The 15,586-nt window shown below is 37.8% G+C and overlaps 1 protein-coding gene across 1 annotated transcript in view; it reads right to left on the bottom strand.

Moving 5' to 3' along the window:
* Positions 1 to 585: 585 nt before the first annotated feature.
* SPAG17 (sperm associated antigen 17) overlaps positions 586 to 15,586 on the bottom strand; it is a 248,143-nt gene continuing 233,142 nt past the window's right edge. Inside the window, exons 46-49 of the mRNA XM_074188555.1 lie at positions 12,472 to 12,532; positions 3,906 to 4,050; positions 2,208 to 2,320; positions 586 to 815 (exon numbers count right to left, since the gene is read on the bottom strand). Of these exons, the coding sequence (XP_074044656.1) occupies positions 810 to 815; positions 2,208 to 2,320; positions 3,906 to 4,050; positions 12,472 to 12,532 (325 nt within the window). The 3' untranslated portion in view covers positions 586 to 809. The remainder of the gene's footprint in view (positions 816 to 2,207; positions 2,321 to 3,905; positions 4,051 to 12,471; positions 12,533 to 15,586) is intronic.

The raw sequence follows: 15,586 nt of genomic DNA on the forward strand, positions 1-15,586 counted from the left end.
TATGAGGGATCAATAAAAGCAGAAAAGTTCTGGCCATTATTTCTTAAGCTACAAAAAAGTATAAAAAATCAGCTTACTGCCACTTTTCCTTGAGGATGCTCTTGAATATTTTGAGTCAGCATGGCACAGGAAAATGAAACCTGCTTTTAGTACAATTAGGGGAGGTTCTCAGGCACATGAGTTAGATATTCAAAATGTCAAAACCTTTGGTGCCTTAAAATTACCTGTTTTCAGAAGACTGTCTGAGATCCTCCCATCCATAAAAATCTGACCCTGTTTTAGTCTTACATGCCAGTTATGGAATGGGGTGCTTTTTTCATGTAATTTCTAGTAGTTTTAATAGGATACCAAGACAAACTCCAGAAAACAAATTAGCCTGGGTTCTAAGAAGACTTCCTGCTATTTTTGTTTGCCCTTTGAACCATGTTATTCCTAATTAGCCCCTACTAGGAAAGATGGTATGTTTGTGGACAGCATGTGACAGAGGTAGTTTGAACAAGAATGAGATGAGTTGGGGCTCTTTGGTCAAAATACTTGGATGTATTTAAACCCAACATCCTCAGGAAGAAATGCAGCATGCTTAGTACAAAGGTGTTTTATTAAGTATTTTTTCTAGCAGACAGTAGGACAGCTTTCAGTAAGGCTATATCTGGATAGCCTTAGATGCTATATGGAAAAACTACATTTATGGTTTGAAAACAAAAAGAGAAGTGTCAGTGAACCCACTTCATCGATAAGTGACATTTCTGTGATGCTCAAGCTGGATGAAGGTTAGTTTTCTTTTTCCTCTGCAGCAGGTAGCCCGGTAATCACATCTGTAATAAAATTCATTGAAATTTACATTATTTTCATCTTGTTTGTGCCAACAACACTGTTTTTTAATCCCAAGAGAAATATGGCAAGCAACAAATAGATATAAAATATGGCAAGAAACAAATAGATATAAACAGATATAAAACCATGCATCTTTCATAAATTGGTGATGTCCAGTGTATCAAATTGCCATGCCACTTTTGTTATGAGCTCTTGCCACCACCACTGACATTGAGAAAGGAGAGGAAGTACTGGGGAAATAGTTACTTGGTTTTGAAGGCAATGATATTTGACTATAAAGACTAAGTTAATTAAAACATTTCATTCTGTAAGAATCTAAAACTAATACCTAATTTCCCAATAATAAATTAACAAGTGAAAATGAAATACTTGAAACCTATTTAAAGGCATTTGGAAGGTGACATCTGTCTAGCATAATTTCCACTCCTTTGTTCTTTGGTTCCCTACTGGCTACAGTGCATACAATTAGATATTTCTCGAAATGTTTTGCACTCTTGTTAACTTGAATATAAATGGTTAAAACTGCTGCTCACTGACATCCACTACAATTTCAGTTTAGCAGACTTTGCTGTTAAAATAAGAAATTAAAACTAAATTTGTTTCAAATGAAATTCCAAAATTTCTTCTGAAATTCCCTGGTATAAACATGATCATTTATCACTAGTGAAGAGCCACAAAAATTTACAGAAAGTTTAAACTTTTGACTCAATCTTTCTTGTATCCTTATGAGAGAGATATATATTCTTTTCCTTTTATAAATGAGTATATAAATTTTATTCTACTTTATAAATGGGAACATCAATGGAAACACAGGAACAGTTAATTGGCATGTCTATGGTCAAATCATTGATTATTATTTGCACCACAAAGCAAAGTGCCATTTATGACAACTCTCCTAAATGGATCCCTATAGTGTTACTATGTGAAAACTACTCATTAACTTGGGAGATGGTGAAATCTAAATTATTGGGATGAATTAGGAACTTAGAATGAATAAGTTTTGATGCAGTGTATTTGGCATGTCACAGGCATGTTGGATCTGAGGTCTCTGAATGTCGTAGGGTTGTAATAGTTCTGTAGCTAGGTGTGAACAGGGCCTAACAATAAATTACTACATGCTAGTAATCATCATTGCTGGTTTTTTAACATAATAGTTCAGTTCCTTCAAAAGTGTGGAACAAGATTGCAGAGTTTACAAACTTGAGTCTTATCGCCGTCAAAGTTAATTTTATACTTTATTTTTAGTCCCTTAAACATAGTGGTAGGCATTTAATACTAGTTGATTGATTGAGAAGTCCGAGCTAGAACTTGGAAGAATGGGTTGTATATATTGAGTACTAAGACCACAGGCAGATGTCCTAGTTATTACTCACTTGTGATAGTTTCTGAGACTTGGGGACTGCAGAAATATGACGGACTGAAGGATTTTCTTTTCCCGTGGGGAAATCCCTTGGTCTTGTGTCATAGGTCATAGGTGTTAAAACTGGTAAGATGCTTGTTAAGGATGCATTATTTTGTGGCACAACCTACCCATTTATCCAAATATTTGAACCCAAGTTTTCTGATCCTGCACCTGGAAATCTGTATCATGCCGCATTATCTGAGAAAAAATGGTTGGCAATAGTGTGGGTAAAGATAAAGGAATATTTTCAGAGTTTTTCTTTTTTACTGTTAAATCCCTGGTCCCAAGTAGAATGTAGTAAGTCTATAATTTATATAAGAAAAAAATTGAATAAATTCAGAGTAAAAGGAATGAAAAGCTTCATTGGTTCAAGTGATCATGTCAATAATGACCCATTGTGTCTGACCATATGAAATGGGGCTGTTAGAGCATGTTCAGTTCAATTGTCTAACAAACTAGTCCTATGTCAAGAGAAATCAATTTTGCTTTTGGGCAAAGAGGTAGCCCCCCTTTTTTTTGGTCATAGTAGAAGGTCCTTCACCCATTAGGTCTCAGCAGATGACCTTGTCTTTTTTTCACTATAAAGATCTGGGATAGCCTTAAACTTCCCTATAGAAATCCTTTCGATGCCATTCCTCTTTCTTGCATTCCCCAATCTCTTCTTGGGACCCCCTTTATACACCTTGTCTCTTGTTCTTGAAGAGGGTAATGACATCATGGAGTTGATGCCATGACATGTAAGTAAATTAGATTTAATTGAGGCAGGGTTGTGCAAAGTCACTAGCCTCACTTTCTCCTTGGGAGTTGTCACGAGTCCAGTGACCAGATATGAATCAAGACAAATGGGAAAAGCCCTAGATGCAGTGACCTCGGCTTTTTTAAGTTAAGGATTTTAACATCTCAGTTTGATTAAAGGCTAGATAAGAAATGATACAAAGAATAACCTATACCCAGTCAAAAAAAATCAGTCTGGAAGGAGAAAGACTAGGGGGAAAAAGGACTTTCATCTTAGTTTTAAAAATTAAATGTCCATTTGTATATCCATACATGTGCTCGTGTTTCTATGCATACACATATACATGCACGTACATATATGTGTATACTATATTTTATAGTGTCAATGTGAATACATAACATGATACAGAATGCATATGTATACACATATGCACATGTATAAATGTACCTACATATAAAAAAAACCTGGAGTTTTTTTTTTCTTCCATGGTCTGTTGGTTACAGACATAGGGCTATGTCTGACCTGGTGTATATTACAAAGCCTTAGAATAGAAAGATTCCTATTCCTTCCCACTCAAATCCTACCTACTACATTCCAACCAAAGGTCATTCAGACTTTTTGAAGACTCCCCATTAGGTAAACCATTGCATTGTTGGATTGGCCTAGATGTTAGGAAGTTGTTTTTTCTTTATGTTAAATCATGTCCAGAACACAAAATTGAACCTGGGTTTAAGGAAGTCCAACCTCTGACACTACCCCGAGCACAAAGGACCTCTGGATCTATATCCTCATTTCCTTGTAAAATGAGGAGGTTGTATTAGAAGGTCCCCCATGGTTCCTTTCAGTTCCAGAGCTGACCTTGGTCCTGGGCTTTGGGGTACTAGTGATAAACTTATGCTTGATAGGATTGCCTTACTGTTCTTCAAAGGATATTTGCCTCCACAGGTAGAAGTAGAACTTCATTTTCAGTTATAATTTCAATGTTGTAGGAAATGTTTCCTATTCCCTTGTTAGCATTCTCTCCAATAGCCATGGCAAAGATCTCCACCAGCAGTTCTACTTGCAATCCTGATGCTACCTAAACAAGAGGACCAGACAAATTAAGTTTGCTGTACAATACAGTTAGGATAACCTGGGCCTGGAATTGGAAGGTATCTCCACCAATGGAATAGCATCACATGATAATTTAAAGAAAGGGTTTTTAAGGAAAAGGTTTTTTAATACACAAACTCAAATCAAGCATCTCGAGTGCTTCACTTAATAACAGGAATAATTACAGAAATGATAATAGGATACATTCCAAAATGGGCAACAAGAACAGATGACTTCAAGTAAGCAAAACTCACAAGCCTCTTTACTTCTCCCTAGAGAAAGTGCTGAGACTGTTAAATCTCAGTTTTTGGACATATAAATGTATCTATCAAACATTAGATAGCCTGTGCTACACAATGAATAGAGAACTAGAAAGTCAGAGCAACTTTAAGACCTGCATTTGACCCAAATTAGTTTTGTGACCTGGAACAATTCACTTAATCTCACAGTAACCTAGGAAAACTCTTGAACACTATAAACTGCAGATTCAGAGATTTTCATTGGGAAAGGTATCTAGGAAATCACTTATCCAAACAAAATAATACTGTACTCCTCCCCCAGTTGACTTAATAGAATTCTACTCTTATGCCAGAAGAGGGTCCCTAACCTCAGAAAGAAGTGTTTGAGACATGGACAAGAGTCACACCAAATTAGAACAGAATCATGGCCTCTTAGATGTAGAGGAGTTCTCATTGCAAAGGGATGGAACTGAGATCTGGCTCATGGATCCAGGGCAGAGTGAGAAGGGGACTTGCCCATGGTGGGTGCAGAGATGGCCCCAGAGGATAGTTTATCAGAAAGGAGGAAGTTCAGAAGCCAGCAGCAAGTGGTGCATCTTAGACCCCAAGGTTAGAGTGGGACCTCACATTCAGCAACAACTTGAGTCTACAAAGCAAGAATCAAGGCAGGAAACCCAAAGTTGAGCTTATGATTCTGCCACTTTGAACCAACAGAGCTTTCCTGCAGGGTACTAAAAGAGTGGAGTGGAGCAGAATATGAGACTTGCACAATTCCACATTTAAGTAAGGGACTTGCCAAGCTGTTGAACCATAGCCCTTTGGAAGCATTGAAAGCTTACGAGATCCCAAGCCTGTCTCTGAGATGCTGAATTACATTACAATGTCCCAAGAAAGCAGCACCAGATCAATCTTCTCTCCAGAAATGTGGCCCCATCAGCCCCACATCAATTTCAGAGTCAGGAAATGAGAATGGGGGGGCAATAAAGAACCCCACTATGATGTGTTTTCCTAGTGAGAAGAGTGACTAAAAAACATCTACGGTCAATGACGTAGAGGAAAACATGAGTTGGGCATAAACTCAACTAGAATTTTTAGAAAAGATAAAGGAGGAAACCCTTTCTAATAAATGGAATGAGAAGGCTTAAGGGAAAAAAAATTGGAAAAGAAGTGAGAAACCATGGAGGAAAAAATACTGGAAAAGGAATTAACACCTTGGCACAAGAGGTACAAAACTTTGCCTAAATAACAAACTCCATGACCAAATAAAAGTCAATGACTTCAATGAGGTAAACAGAAATAGTAAAGCAAAGCCAAAAGCCTGAAAAAAAATTGGAAAAAATATAAAGTACCCCCATAGCAAAATGTCTGATTTGGAAAACATCAGGGAGGAAAAAAATGAAGAATCATTGCAAACATGATCACCAAAAAAGCCTTGATATCTTATTTCAGGGAATCTTAGAACTGCCCAGCTGTCTTAGAACCAGAGAACAAAGTAGAAATGTAATCCATTGTTTTACCTCCTTAAAGAAATCATGAAATGAAAACTCCCAGGAACTTTATACTCAAAACTCAGAACTTCCAGGTTGAGGAATAAATATTGCAAGCAGCCAGAAAGAACTGATTCCAGTATTGAGAAGATAGTCAGGATCACAACTAAGTTGGCAGCCACCACTGTAAAGCAGTGAAGAATTCAGAACATGGCATTTCAGGAGGCAAAGGAATAGGAATGAAACCAAGAACAATTTACCCAGCAAAAATGAATCTAGACTATAGGGAGAAAGTGAATCTGGTGGCAGAGTGAGTACAGTTTTGGGCATGATGTTAGGGAGACTCAATCTTCATGAATTCAAATCTGACCTTAAGACACTAGCTGGGTGACACTGCTTCAGTTCCTCATCTGTTAAATGGACTGGAGAAAGAAATGGCCAACCATTCCAGTAACTTTACAAAGAAAACCCCAAATGAGGTTACAAAGAGTCAGACACAACTGAAAAATTACTGACAAATTAAATTGAGAACTTCCAAGCATTTCTGGTGAAAAGACCAGAGTTGCAGAGAAACTTCCCTGTTCAAATCCAGAAGTAAAGAGAAGTATATAAAGGACTAAGCTTGAATAAATTGCTCACATTCAAACATGGGAAGATGATACATGTGTTTTCTCTGAACATATCATCAGGATTCATAGAGGAAATCCAATTAGACAAGACCTGGGAATGGTTCTGTTGTGTCTTGATGATCTTAAGAATGGAAAGACAGGAATAAGAAATAAAATATGGAGGGGTGGTGGTTGAAGAAGAGAAAGGAAGGTGAGGGAAACATCTCGTAATGAGAGTGTACCAATAGACAAACTAAGAGAAGGGGTTTGGGGTAAACATGTGAACTTTGCTTTCATGTGAATTGGACAAAAGAAGGAAGAATATGCATATAAAAGCAGAGTTGGGTAGAGCAATACATTTCATTTTAAATAGAAATAGAGAAAGGGGAAGGGAAGTAGGGGAGGGTAGATTTAAGAGAGTTCTAAGTAAAATAAACTAAGGATTCACACAAATATTTGTAGTTCTTTTTGAGATGGCAAAGAATAAAACTCTAAGGGGGTACCCATAAGTTGGGGGATGGATAAACAAATTATGGTATATAAATGGAATGGATGGAATAATAATGTGCTGTACTCTTTTATCAGCAAAATGACTAACCAGAATTTCAGATGATAAAACATGCTACCCATTTCTTGATAGAGAGGTGAAGAACTCAGAATGCAGAACAAGACACATTTTTTGAATACAAACAATGTGGAAACTTACTTTGATTGACTATTACCTACATGTTTGTAATAGGATTTGTTTTTCCTTGAGGAAGTAGAAAACGGCTTGGAGAAAGGGTAAAAAGGGAAATCTTGGCTAATTAAAACAAATGCAATCATTTTACAAAAAAAATTGTTCAGTATCCATTTTCTGGTAGCATTATACTGGGCATTTGTATTAGTTATACCTTGAGCAAAATTTCCCTAATCAAACACAATAATGTCATCTGAAACTATCCAAATAGCAACCTAATAGAGCAAATTTTCATAGTAATATTCCTTGCTTCAGTTTCTGAGATGTTCATCAGTTCTTCAATATCAACATGAACTAGAGTTTGAGATCCAGCCTATTTAATGTCTCAACTATAGCAGGTCTCCTCTCGAACTTACTTCCCCCTTTCACAATCATGTTTCATTTTTGGGGGGTTTGGGGTTTTTTTTGACAAGGCAATGGGGTGAAGTGACTCACTCAAGATCACAAAGGTAATTATTAAATGTCTGAGATCAGATTTGAATTCAGGTCCTTCTGATTCTATTCACTGCGCCACCTAGCTGCCCCCACAATCCTGTTTCATTTAACGGGTGTGTGTGTGTAGAAGCAATTCATGATGTTGACTGGCAGGGCAAGATATTCCTTTTTCTAAAGGGAAAAAAAATAGAAATAGGACCTCACTCCATTCAGTACTTGTCATTCTGAGATTTGAGATGAGAAAATAAATTGATGACAAAATAAAAATGCAGTAATATTGAGCACAGATTAAAGACTTAGAAATATAACATTTCTAGAATAAGCTTATACCTGATAAAAGAAGGAATTCTCTTCTAAAGGCTTCCTCCAATACCTCATTGGCAAGAATGAATTATTGAAAGCTATGTGGGACAACTCCTATCAAGCAAAGGAGGCTTCAACAATGTGCTAGGTGACAGGTTGTATGTAGTTGGAACCTAGCTAAATGTGGCAAGGTTTCTAAGCTCCACACTGCCCTAGCTAGCCTCTAGAGGAGGAGATATTCCAGGAAAGATAAACTGGTTAGAGCAGGTTAAAAGGCTAATTTTCTATTGATTGACTAGGAAGGAAAAAAACAGACATAAAAAAGACTCCAGATGACCATCAGTCTCACGCTTTGCTGTCAAATCAGAATTTTCCTAAGAATTTGCCTGATCACATCCTAGTTATTCTCTACTCCTTTTCTTCCTCACAGAGAACACATTGTCTACATTCAAAACACATTGTCTACATTCAAAACTCTTCCAGAGAAGGCATTAGCTCATTTAAGTGAATGCCGGTGGAAGCCACATTTCAAAAATGGAAATGGCATGGTCAAAGTGATGAAGGAAGGAAAGCCTTCACCAGGTAAGGGTTAGTAGCAGATAAGAAAGTTTCTAAAGTCAGTAAGTCTGAAAATAAGGAAGTTGCAATAGTACTGGTGGGAAATGGTTACGAGTTGGTTGGAAGCCATCAGAACACAGATTAAAAAAATAAAAAGAGGGAACACCCAGGGAGGAGTCACATACTCCTTTCCTTTCTCTTCCTTCTCTAAGAAGCAACTCCAGAAAATATGCCCAATCTGGACCAACTTTGAAAATAGCATGGGAGGTTGAAGGCAAGTTCCTTTCTGAAATTTCAGAATCACCTTGGAAGGCTCACTTATGTGGGAATGGAGAAAATTAATGGGATAGGTTCATCTTCAGTAAGTTTGAGTAAGGCAAATGGGAAGTGGGCAGAGCCATCTGGATTAACTATGGTTGGAGAGAACCTAGGCTTAAGCAGTTTGACATCATTCTGAGCCCAGAATGAAATAGCCATCACATTGCCAGGCAGGATTCCAGCCCAGTCTAACTATTTAGGAGCTGGCAATATCTCTTCGGGAAAAAAGTATTAAGAAACTGAAGAACTGAGGAGAGGAACAGAGGTGAAAAGGACCAGCATCAGAATAAGGAAACCTAGAGTAGTGAACTCTCTGACCTTTCATAGGAAACCCACCTTGGGCAAAGACTTGGAGTTTTCCCAAGTCTCGGGGAGCAGAGGGAGCCAAGAGTTGAGCTAGCAGAGAACATCATCAGAATTGGTCTACAAGCCAAGCTCCCTAGACAGGAGCTATCTATTCAATGATGAAACCTGTTTCACAATGAAGAAGAAACCCAGGGAGCCCCAAGTTTCTTGTTCTTTAGAATCTTAAAGGAGACATCAAAACCAGGCCATGAGAAACAGTAAAGAATTACTTATGCTATGGTACCTTGAATGGCAGACAAAGACCAGGAAAGGCAATGTAGAAAGAATAAATCATTATGGGTTGCCAGAAAAATCATCAGAAAACAAAAGAATTTTTTAAAAAATGTTCATAGGTTGTATAAATACCAGAATCAAAAAAGAAAGAAGGGAAAGATAATCATTAAGGCTATTTCAATGTCTTTGATTGTAGAAGTATTCAGCAGCTCTCTTCCTAGGAAACAGATACCTGTCTCTTAGTTAAGTATGAATAATTACAAAGCTCTTGAGGAATGAAAAAATTGATGAAATTTAGCAGAATGGGATTTGGACCACTGCCACTATTCAAGTTTACTTAGGCTTTGAGTAAAATCATTGAGTATTGATATTTAATCAATTAGTACAGTGGCTTGATTTACACTGCCAGGAAGACTAGAGGGTTTTTGCTGGAGCCCAAACAAAAGTTTATGCTGTTAGCTACAAAACTGAAGGGAACTTCAAAGTCTCCTTTGGGAACAATGAGCACCTTGGCTGGTTTGTTGATTAGTCCTTAAATATCACTCCAGTAATGTAGACTTTAAAAGTCAAGAGATTTGGGGGTGGCTAGGTGGCACAGTTAACAGAGCACTGACCTTGGAGTCAGGAGTACCTGAATTTAAATCCAGCCTCAAACACTTAATAATTACCTAGCTGTGTGGCCTTGAGCGAGTCACTTAACCCCATTTGCGTTCAAAAATCTAAAAAAAAATTGTCAAGAGATTTGATAACTTCAATTAATAAGCTCTTTAAAAGAGACTAGCAGCATTTCTTGATAGTGCCTCCTGTCTTAGCTATCTGAGGGAAAGAGAAGTTAAGCCACATGCCAATGGTCATAGCAATAGTGAGTATATTGAGACAGGATTTGAACCCATGTCTTCCTGGCTCAACACTCTAGACAACCTCTCTTAAAAAAAATACTGAAGCAGTACACTATATTCAATCAACAGCCACTTATCATCTCTGCTTTGTGACTTTCTTGGCTTCCTTGAAGTCTCACCTAAAATCCCCTCTTCTGCAAGAAGACTTTCCTTTAAGGTGGCCTAACCATCCCAGATATAAGCCCAGTTTCTGAAATAAGAACTTACTCTTTGATAAAAACTACTGGGAAAACTAGAAAGTAGTATGGCAAAAACCAGACACAGCCATCTCACACCCTAAACCAAGATAAGGTCAAAAGGAGAACATAAAATTGTTTACCTGTCAGATCTATGGAAAGGGGAGCAGTTTATAACCAAAGAAGAGTTGGAGAACAATATGAAAAATAATTGGAATAATTTTGATTACAGTAAATCAAAAAGTTTTTGCAAAACAAAACCACTGCAACTAAGATTGAAATGAATGTAATAAGTTGGGAAATGATTTTTACAACTAGTATTTCTGACAAAAAGACACATTTCTAAAATATATAGAGAATTGAGTCAAATTTACAAAAAAAATCATTCCCCAATTGATAAATAGTCAAAGGATACAGCAATTCTCAGAAGAAGAAATCAAACTATTTATAATCATATGAAAAATTGCCCTGAATCAATATTGATTAGAGAAATTCAAATTAAAACATGTCTGAGGTACCATCTTTACATTTATCAGATTGGCCAATATGACTAGAAAGAAAAATGATCAGTGTTGGAAAGAATATGAGAAAACTGGGACACTGACGCATTATTTTTTTTTAATTATTTATTTAAGGCAATGGAGTTAAGTGACTTGCCCAAGGGTCTCACAGTTAGGCAATTATTAAATATCTGAGGTTGTATTTGAACTCAGATCCTCTTGACTCCAAGATCAGTGCTCTATCCACTGTACCACCTAGCTGCCCCCTACATTAATGTATTATTGGTAGTGTTGTGAACTGATCCAACCTTTCTGGAGAGTAATTTGTAATTATGCCCAAAGGACAATAAACTGTGCTTACCCTTTGATCCAGCAATACCTCTACTGAGTCTCTATCATGATGAGATCATGAAGAAGGGTAAAAATTCCACATATACAAAAATATTCATTAACAACTCTGTCTATAATGGCAAAGAATTGGGAATTGAGTGGATGCCCATCGGTTGAGGAATGACTGAACAAATTGTTTTATATGTATGTTTACATTGTTCTAAAAAACTTCTATGAGAAATGATGAGGGATAGGACTTCAGAAAAGCCTGAAAAGACTTGCATCTCAGTGAGATGAGCAGAACCAAAACTTTGTACACCTTAACATGAGTACATGTTTACACTGTTGAAATCAACAGGTGCCAAAAAATGTAGAAAGCACAATTATGATGAACTTGTTCATTTCAGCAGTACAATAATCAAAGACAATTCTAAAAGACTTATGATGGAAAATACTATCCATATCCAGAGAAGGAAATGTGGAGTTAAAAATGAAGACCAAAGTTATTATCTTCAATTTTTAAAAGTTTTCTTATGCATTATGTCTGTTTTTCTCTGTTTTCTTTCTTCGATTTGGGTTTAATTCTTCTCTCACAACATGATCAGTATGGATCTATTGTTTAGCATAGATTTAAATGTAGAGCCTATATCAAATTGCTTTCTGTCAGGGGGAGAGGTGAGGGAAAGGAGGAAGGGAAAAAAACTGTAAAACTCAAAATCTTGCAAAAAAAAATTGGTAAAAATTACCCATTGCATGTAGTTGTAAAAACAAATATTTTTTTAAAAAAAGAAAAAAGGGGTGGCTAGGTGGCACAGTGGATAGAGCACTAGCCCTGGAGTCAGGAGTACCTGAGTTCAAATCTGTCCTCAGACACTTAATAATTACCTAGCTGTGTGGCCTTGGGCAAGCCATTTAACCCCATTGCCTTGCAAAAAAAAAAAAAAACACCTTAAAAAAACCCAAACAAATAAAAAAAAAGAAAAATAAGACTTTCCTTTCCCAGTCCTCCTTAACTTTAACATCTGATCTTATTATGCCTATAGCAGCGTTGTCCATCATTGTTTGCACATGATCCTCCCCCTCCCCATTAGACTATAAACTCCTGGAAAGCAGGGATTATCTTTGCCTTTCTCTAAATCCACCACACTAAGCATGCAAAGTTATTGGCAAATAAAAGGTCCATAATAAACATGTGCCTGTGGGCTATCACACGCAGAGGTATCTGCAATGACTTACTGGCCCTGGTGTGTAAGTCACTCTCAATCCAGTGTTGGGTGGAGGCTGCTTCACTTGAAATCTGAAACAAAAATAACCCAGTTACAAATGTGCAATACTAAAGGGTTCACATTCATATAATCTTTTATAGTACCCATAACCCTCTATCCTAAACTGTCCTACTTATTCCACGGAATAATAATCTGATAGACAGTAAGACAGGTACTATCATCTCTCTCTGGTACCAATGGAGAAACAAAGGCTCAGGGACTTAGCTCGGGCTAAGGTTGTCTCAATAGAAGGTGAAAAGGTCAGGATTCTGTTATCAGGACTTTGGACTCCAAGTTCACTACATCCAGTTAATGTTTTCAAGAGCTAGAATTCCCAATGGCAGGCACCATGAATGAATTCCACATGGATAGGAATTGATAGTGATTTATAAGGACTAATCCTTGTCAGGCAGGCTTCTTGTTAATTAATCTTCTGCCCCTTCAAATTTTTAGTAGCTTCCAGTTTACTGGATTTCTTCCTGTTCTTCTCATATGCTACCACTCCTCCCTTTTCTGCGTCTTCATGCCATCTGTCCCTCCACCCCCACAATGCTCTCCCTCCTCCCTCTATACTCAGCAGACCCTTAATATTTTAAAATTCCTTCAAAATTTGACTTCAGACACTTCTATTCAAACTGTCCTAATTGTCACAACTTTGAATATCACATCAGTATCTTTGCACAGGTGTTTTCCATGCCTTCCATGTATTTTGCTCTCCCCACTAATTCTTGGAATTTCTGAGTTCTCAAAGCTCAGCTCAGGTGGTTCTTCCATCTAAGGAGATAGTGGGGTGATGACACGTGGAAAGAAGGAATGGATGTGAGAGATGTTGTGGAGAGAGATATCAACAAAACTTGGCAACAAGTGCTATATAAAGTGTGAGGGGATTGATGAGTTTGTGAACCTGCATAAAAGGAAGATTGGTAATTCCTTCAACAAAAACAGAGAAGTTAGATTGAAGGTTGGGTATAAAGGGAAAAATAATGGGTTCAGTTTTGGATATGCTTAGTTTAAAATGCCCACAGGATATTCAGTTGAAGTTGTGCAGCAGATCTTTGAAGATGTGGGCCTAGAAGTGAATTCAGAGATGATGTCTAGAGTGATCTGCATAGAGATGATAGAAGAGATCCCCAAGAGAAAAAATTTTGTCTTTGACTCCCCCTACACCTACCACTGTGCTTTCTACATTTTTTGGCACCTGTTGATTTCAACAGTGTAAAGAGCTCTCGGAAAGGACAATTCTTCAACTAAAGCAGGTCCATAACCTTGGAGCACTCAGAGGTCAAGTGACTTGCTCAGGTTCACATAAGCTGCAGATGTCACAGGTAAGACTTTAAACCCAAGTCTTTCTGATTTTATTTACTATGCCATGGTGCCTCTCATGCACTGAACAATTGATTAACAATTGCTCTTGAACTGGATTTACTGAGAAAGAGCATAGTACTAGGAAAAGAGCAATGGTTTTAGAATCAGAGAATCCAGGTTCAAATGCTACCTCCACTATCTATATGACCTTTGAAAAGTCCCTGCACTTCCCATGCCCTAGTTTCCTCAGGTATAAAAGGAAGGGTATTAGACTGCTTTGAGGTCCCTTCCAGGGATAAATCTAGATTTTATGATCCTATGAACTGAATTTGTAGTAGATGTTCCAGGTCATCAGAATAATAAATGGTTAGGAGAAGTATTTGGAGGCAGATTGCCCAACTTTCCTTCAGACAGTTCTTAATGTAAGCTCATAAAGTCAATCAGTGCTAGAAGTGACTGAAACATAAATCTCCATTCCACTTATTAACTATTTTCTGGGGCCAGGGCAAAGTTCCTTTTTGGAACCAAGTGCATGTTTCAGCATGGAGTATGGCATGGATGTTGGTCTGCTGGCTGCCAGATCATTAGGCTAAAGAATGAGGGCTCTCTTGGAAATCAGTGGTGCATGGGATCCCGGAATGCACTGGCTGGCTAGGGAGTTTACACATTTGAAGAGATACAGGACTTAGGGAAATTTTGGAAACCTCCATGCTAATAAAGAGAGTGAGCCAGCCTCTTTCCCCTTCTGTGGTTTGTGGGTTCTACATTATGGTTAAAGACCCTGAGTCTCTTGGAATGCCAAAAAAAAGCATACTTCCACCCTTATCCTCCAACCAATTAACGTTTGGGTTGGCTCTGAAATGGCTACATTTAATGAATTGCTGAGTGAAGTCTGCAAAAGTAAAGCTCTGGGCTGAGAAAGACAGAATCTGAAGGGATGGATTTTATTTATTTGAGACTAGCCTCTCTAAGTTTTCTCACTCATTTTGCCCAGTGAATAAAAAAAGATAACATTGATGGTATATAGTCAGTTTGGATGAGAACAGATCTATTCCAGAAGGCTGAGATTTTACTCCAATGATCTATGACAGCCCAATCATGGTGGTGCAAGCCTTCAGCCCTTACTTCTGGAGGGGATGAGGTTGGTGGATTATTAAAGTAAATTGATTAGGTTGTCTGTACTAACTCTGACATCCATGTACTGAGCCACCAACCTGCCTAAAGAGAGATAAACTGGCTCAGATCAGAAAAGCAGAGTAGTTTAAAGCATTCAAATTGATCAGAATTGGGATTGGGCTTGTGCGTTGTTACTCTATTATTAGCTTGGGTGAGATAGGAGACAGATGGAAGGAAGGAAAGAATAAAAAAAGGAAGGAAGGAAGGAAGGAAAGGAAAGGAAGAAGGAAGGGAAAAAGGAAAGGAGAGAGGGAGAAAAGGAAGGAGGAAGGGAGAAAAAGGGAGGAGGAACAGAGACAAGGACAAAAGAAAGACAATTAGATAAAAAGGTAGAAAGAGAAGAAGAAAGAGAGGAAAGAAAGGAGAAGGAGTGAAAGAAGGGGAAAAGAAGTAAAGGAGGGAGGGAAGAAGGAAAAAGGGAAGAAACAGGACTGAACAAGTAAATGAAGAAGGGAGGAAGGAAAAGAGGAAGGGAACAAGGAAAGAAGGAAGAAAGGAAGGATGGAAAGAAGGAAGGAAGGAAGGAAGGAAGGAAGGAAAGTAGGTAGGCATGGAAAGAAAAAAGAAGCAGAGAGGGAAAGAGAGAAGGCATGGGAAAGGAAAGG

This window comes from Macrotis lagotis, chromosome 5 (genome assembly GCF_037893015.1).
Source record: "Macrotis lagotis isolate mMagLag1 chromosome 5, bilby.v1.9.chrom.fasta, whole genome shotgun sequence".
Classification (NCBI taxonomy): domain Eukaryota; kingdom Metazoa; phylum Chordata; class Mammalia; order Peramelemorphia; family Peramelidae; genus Macrotis; species Macrotis lagotis.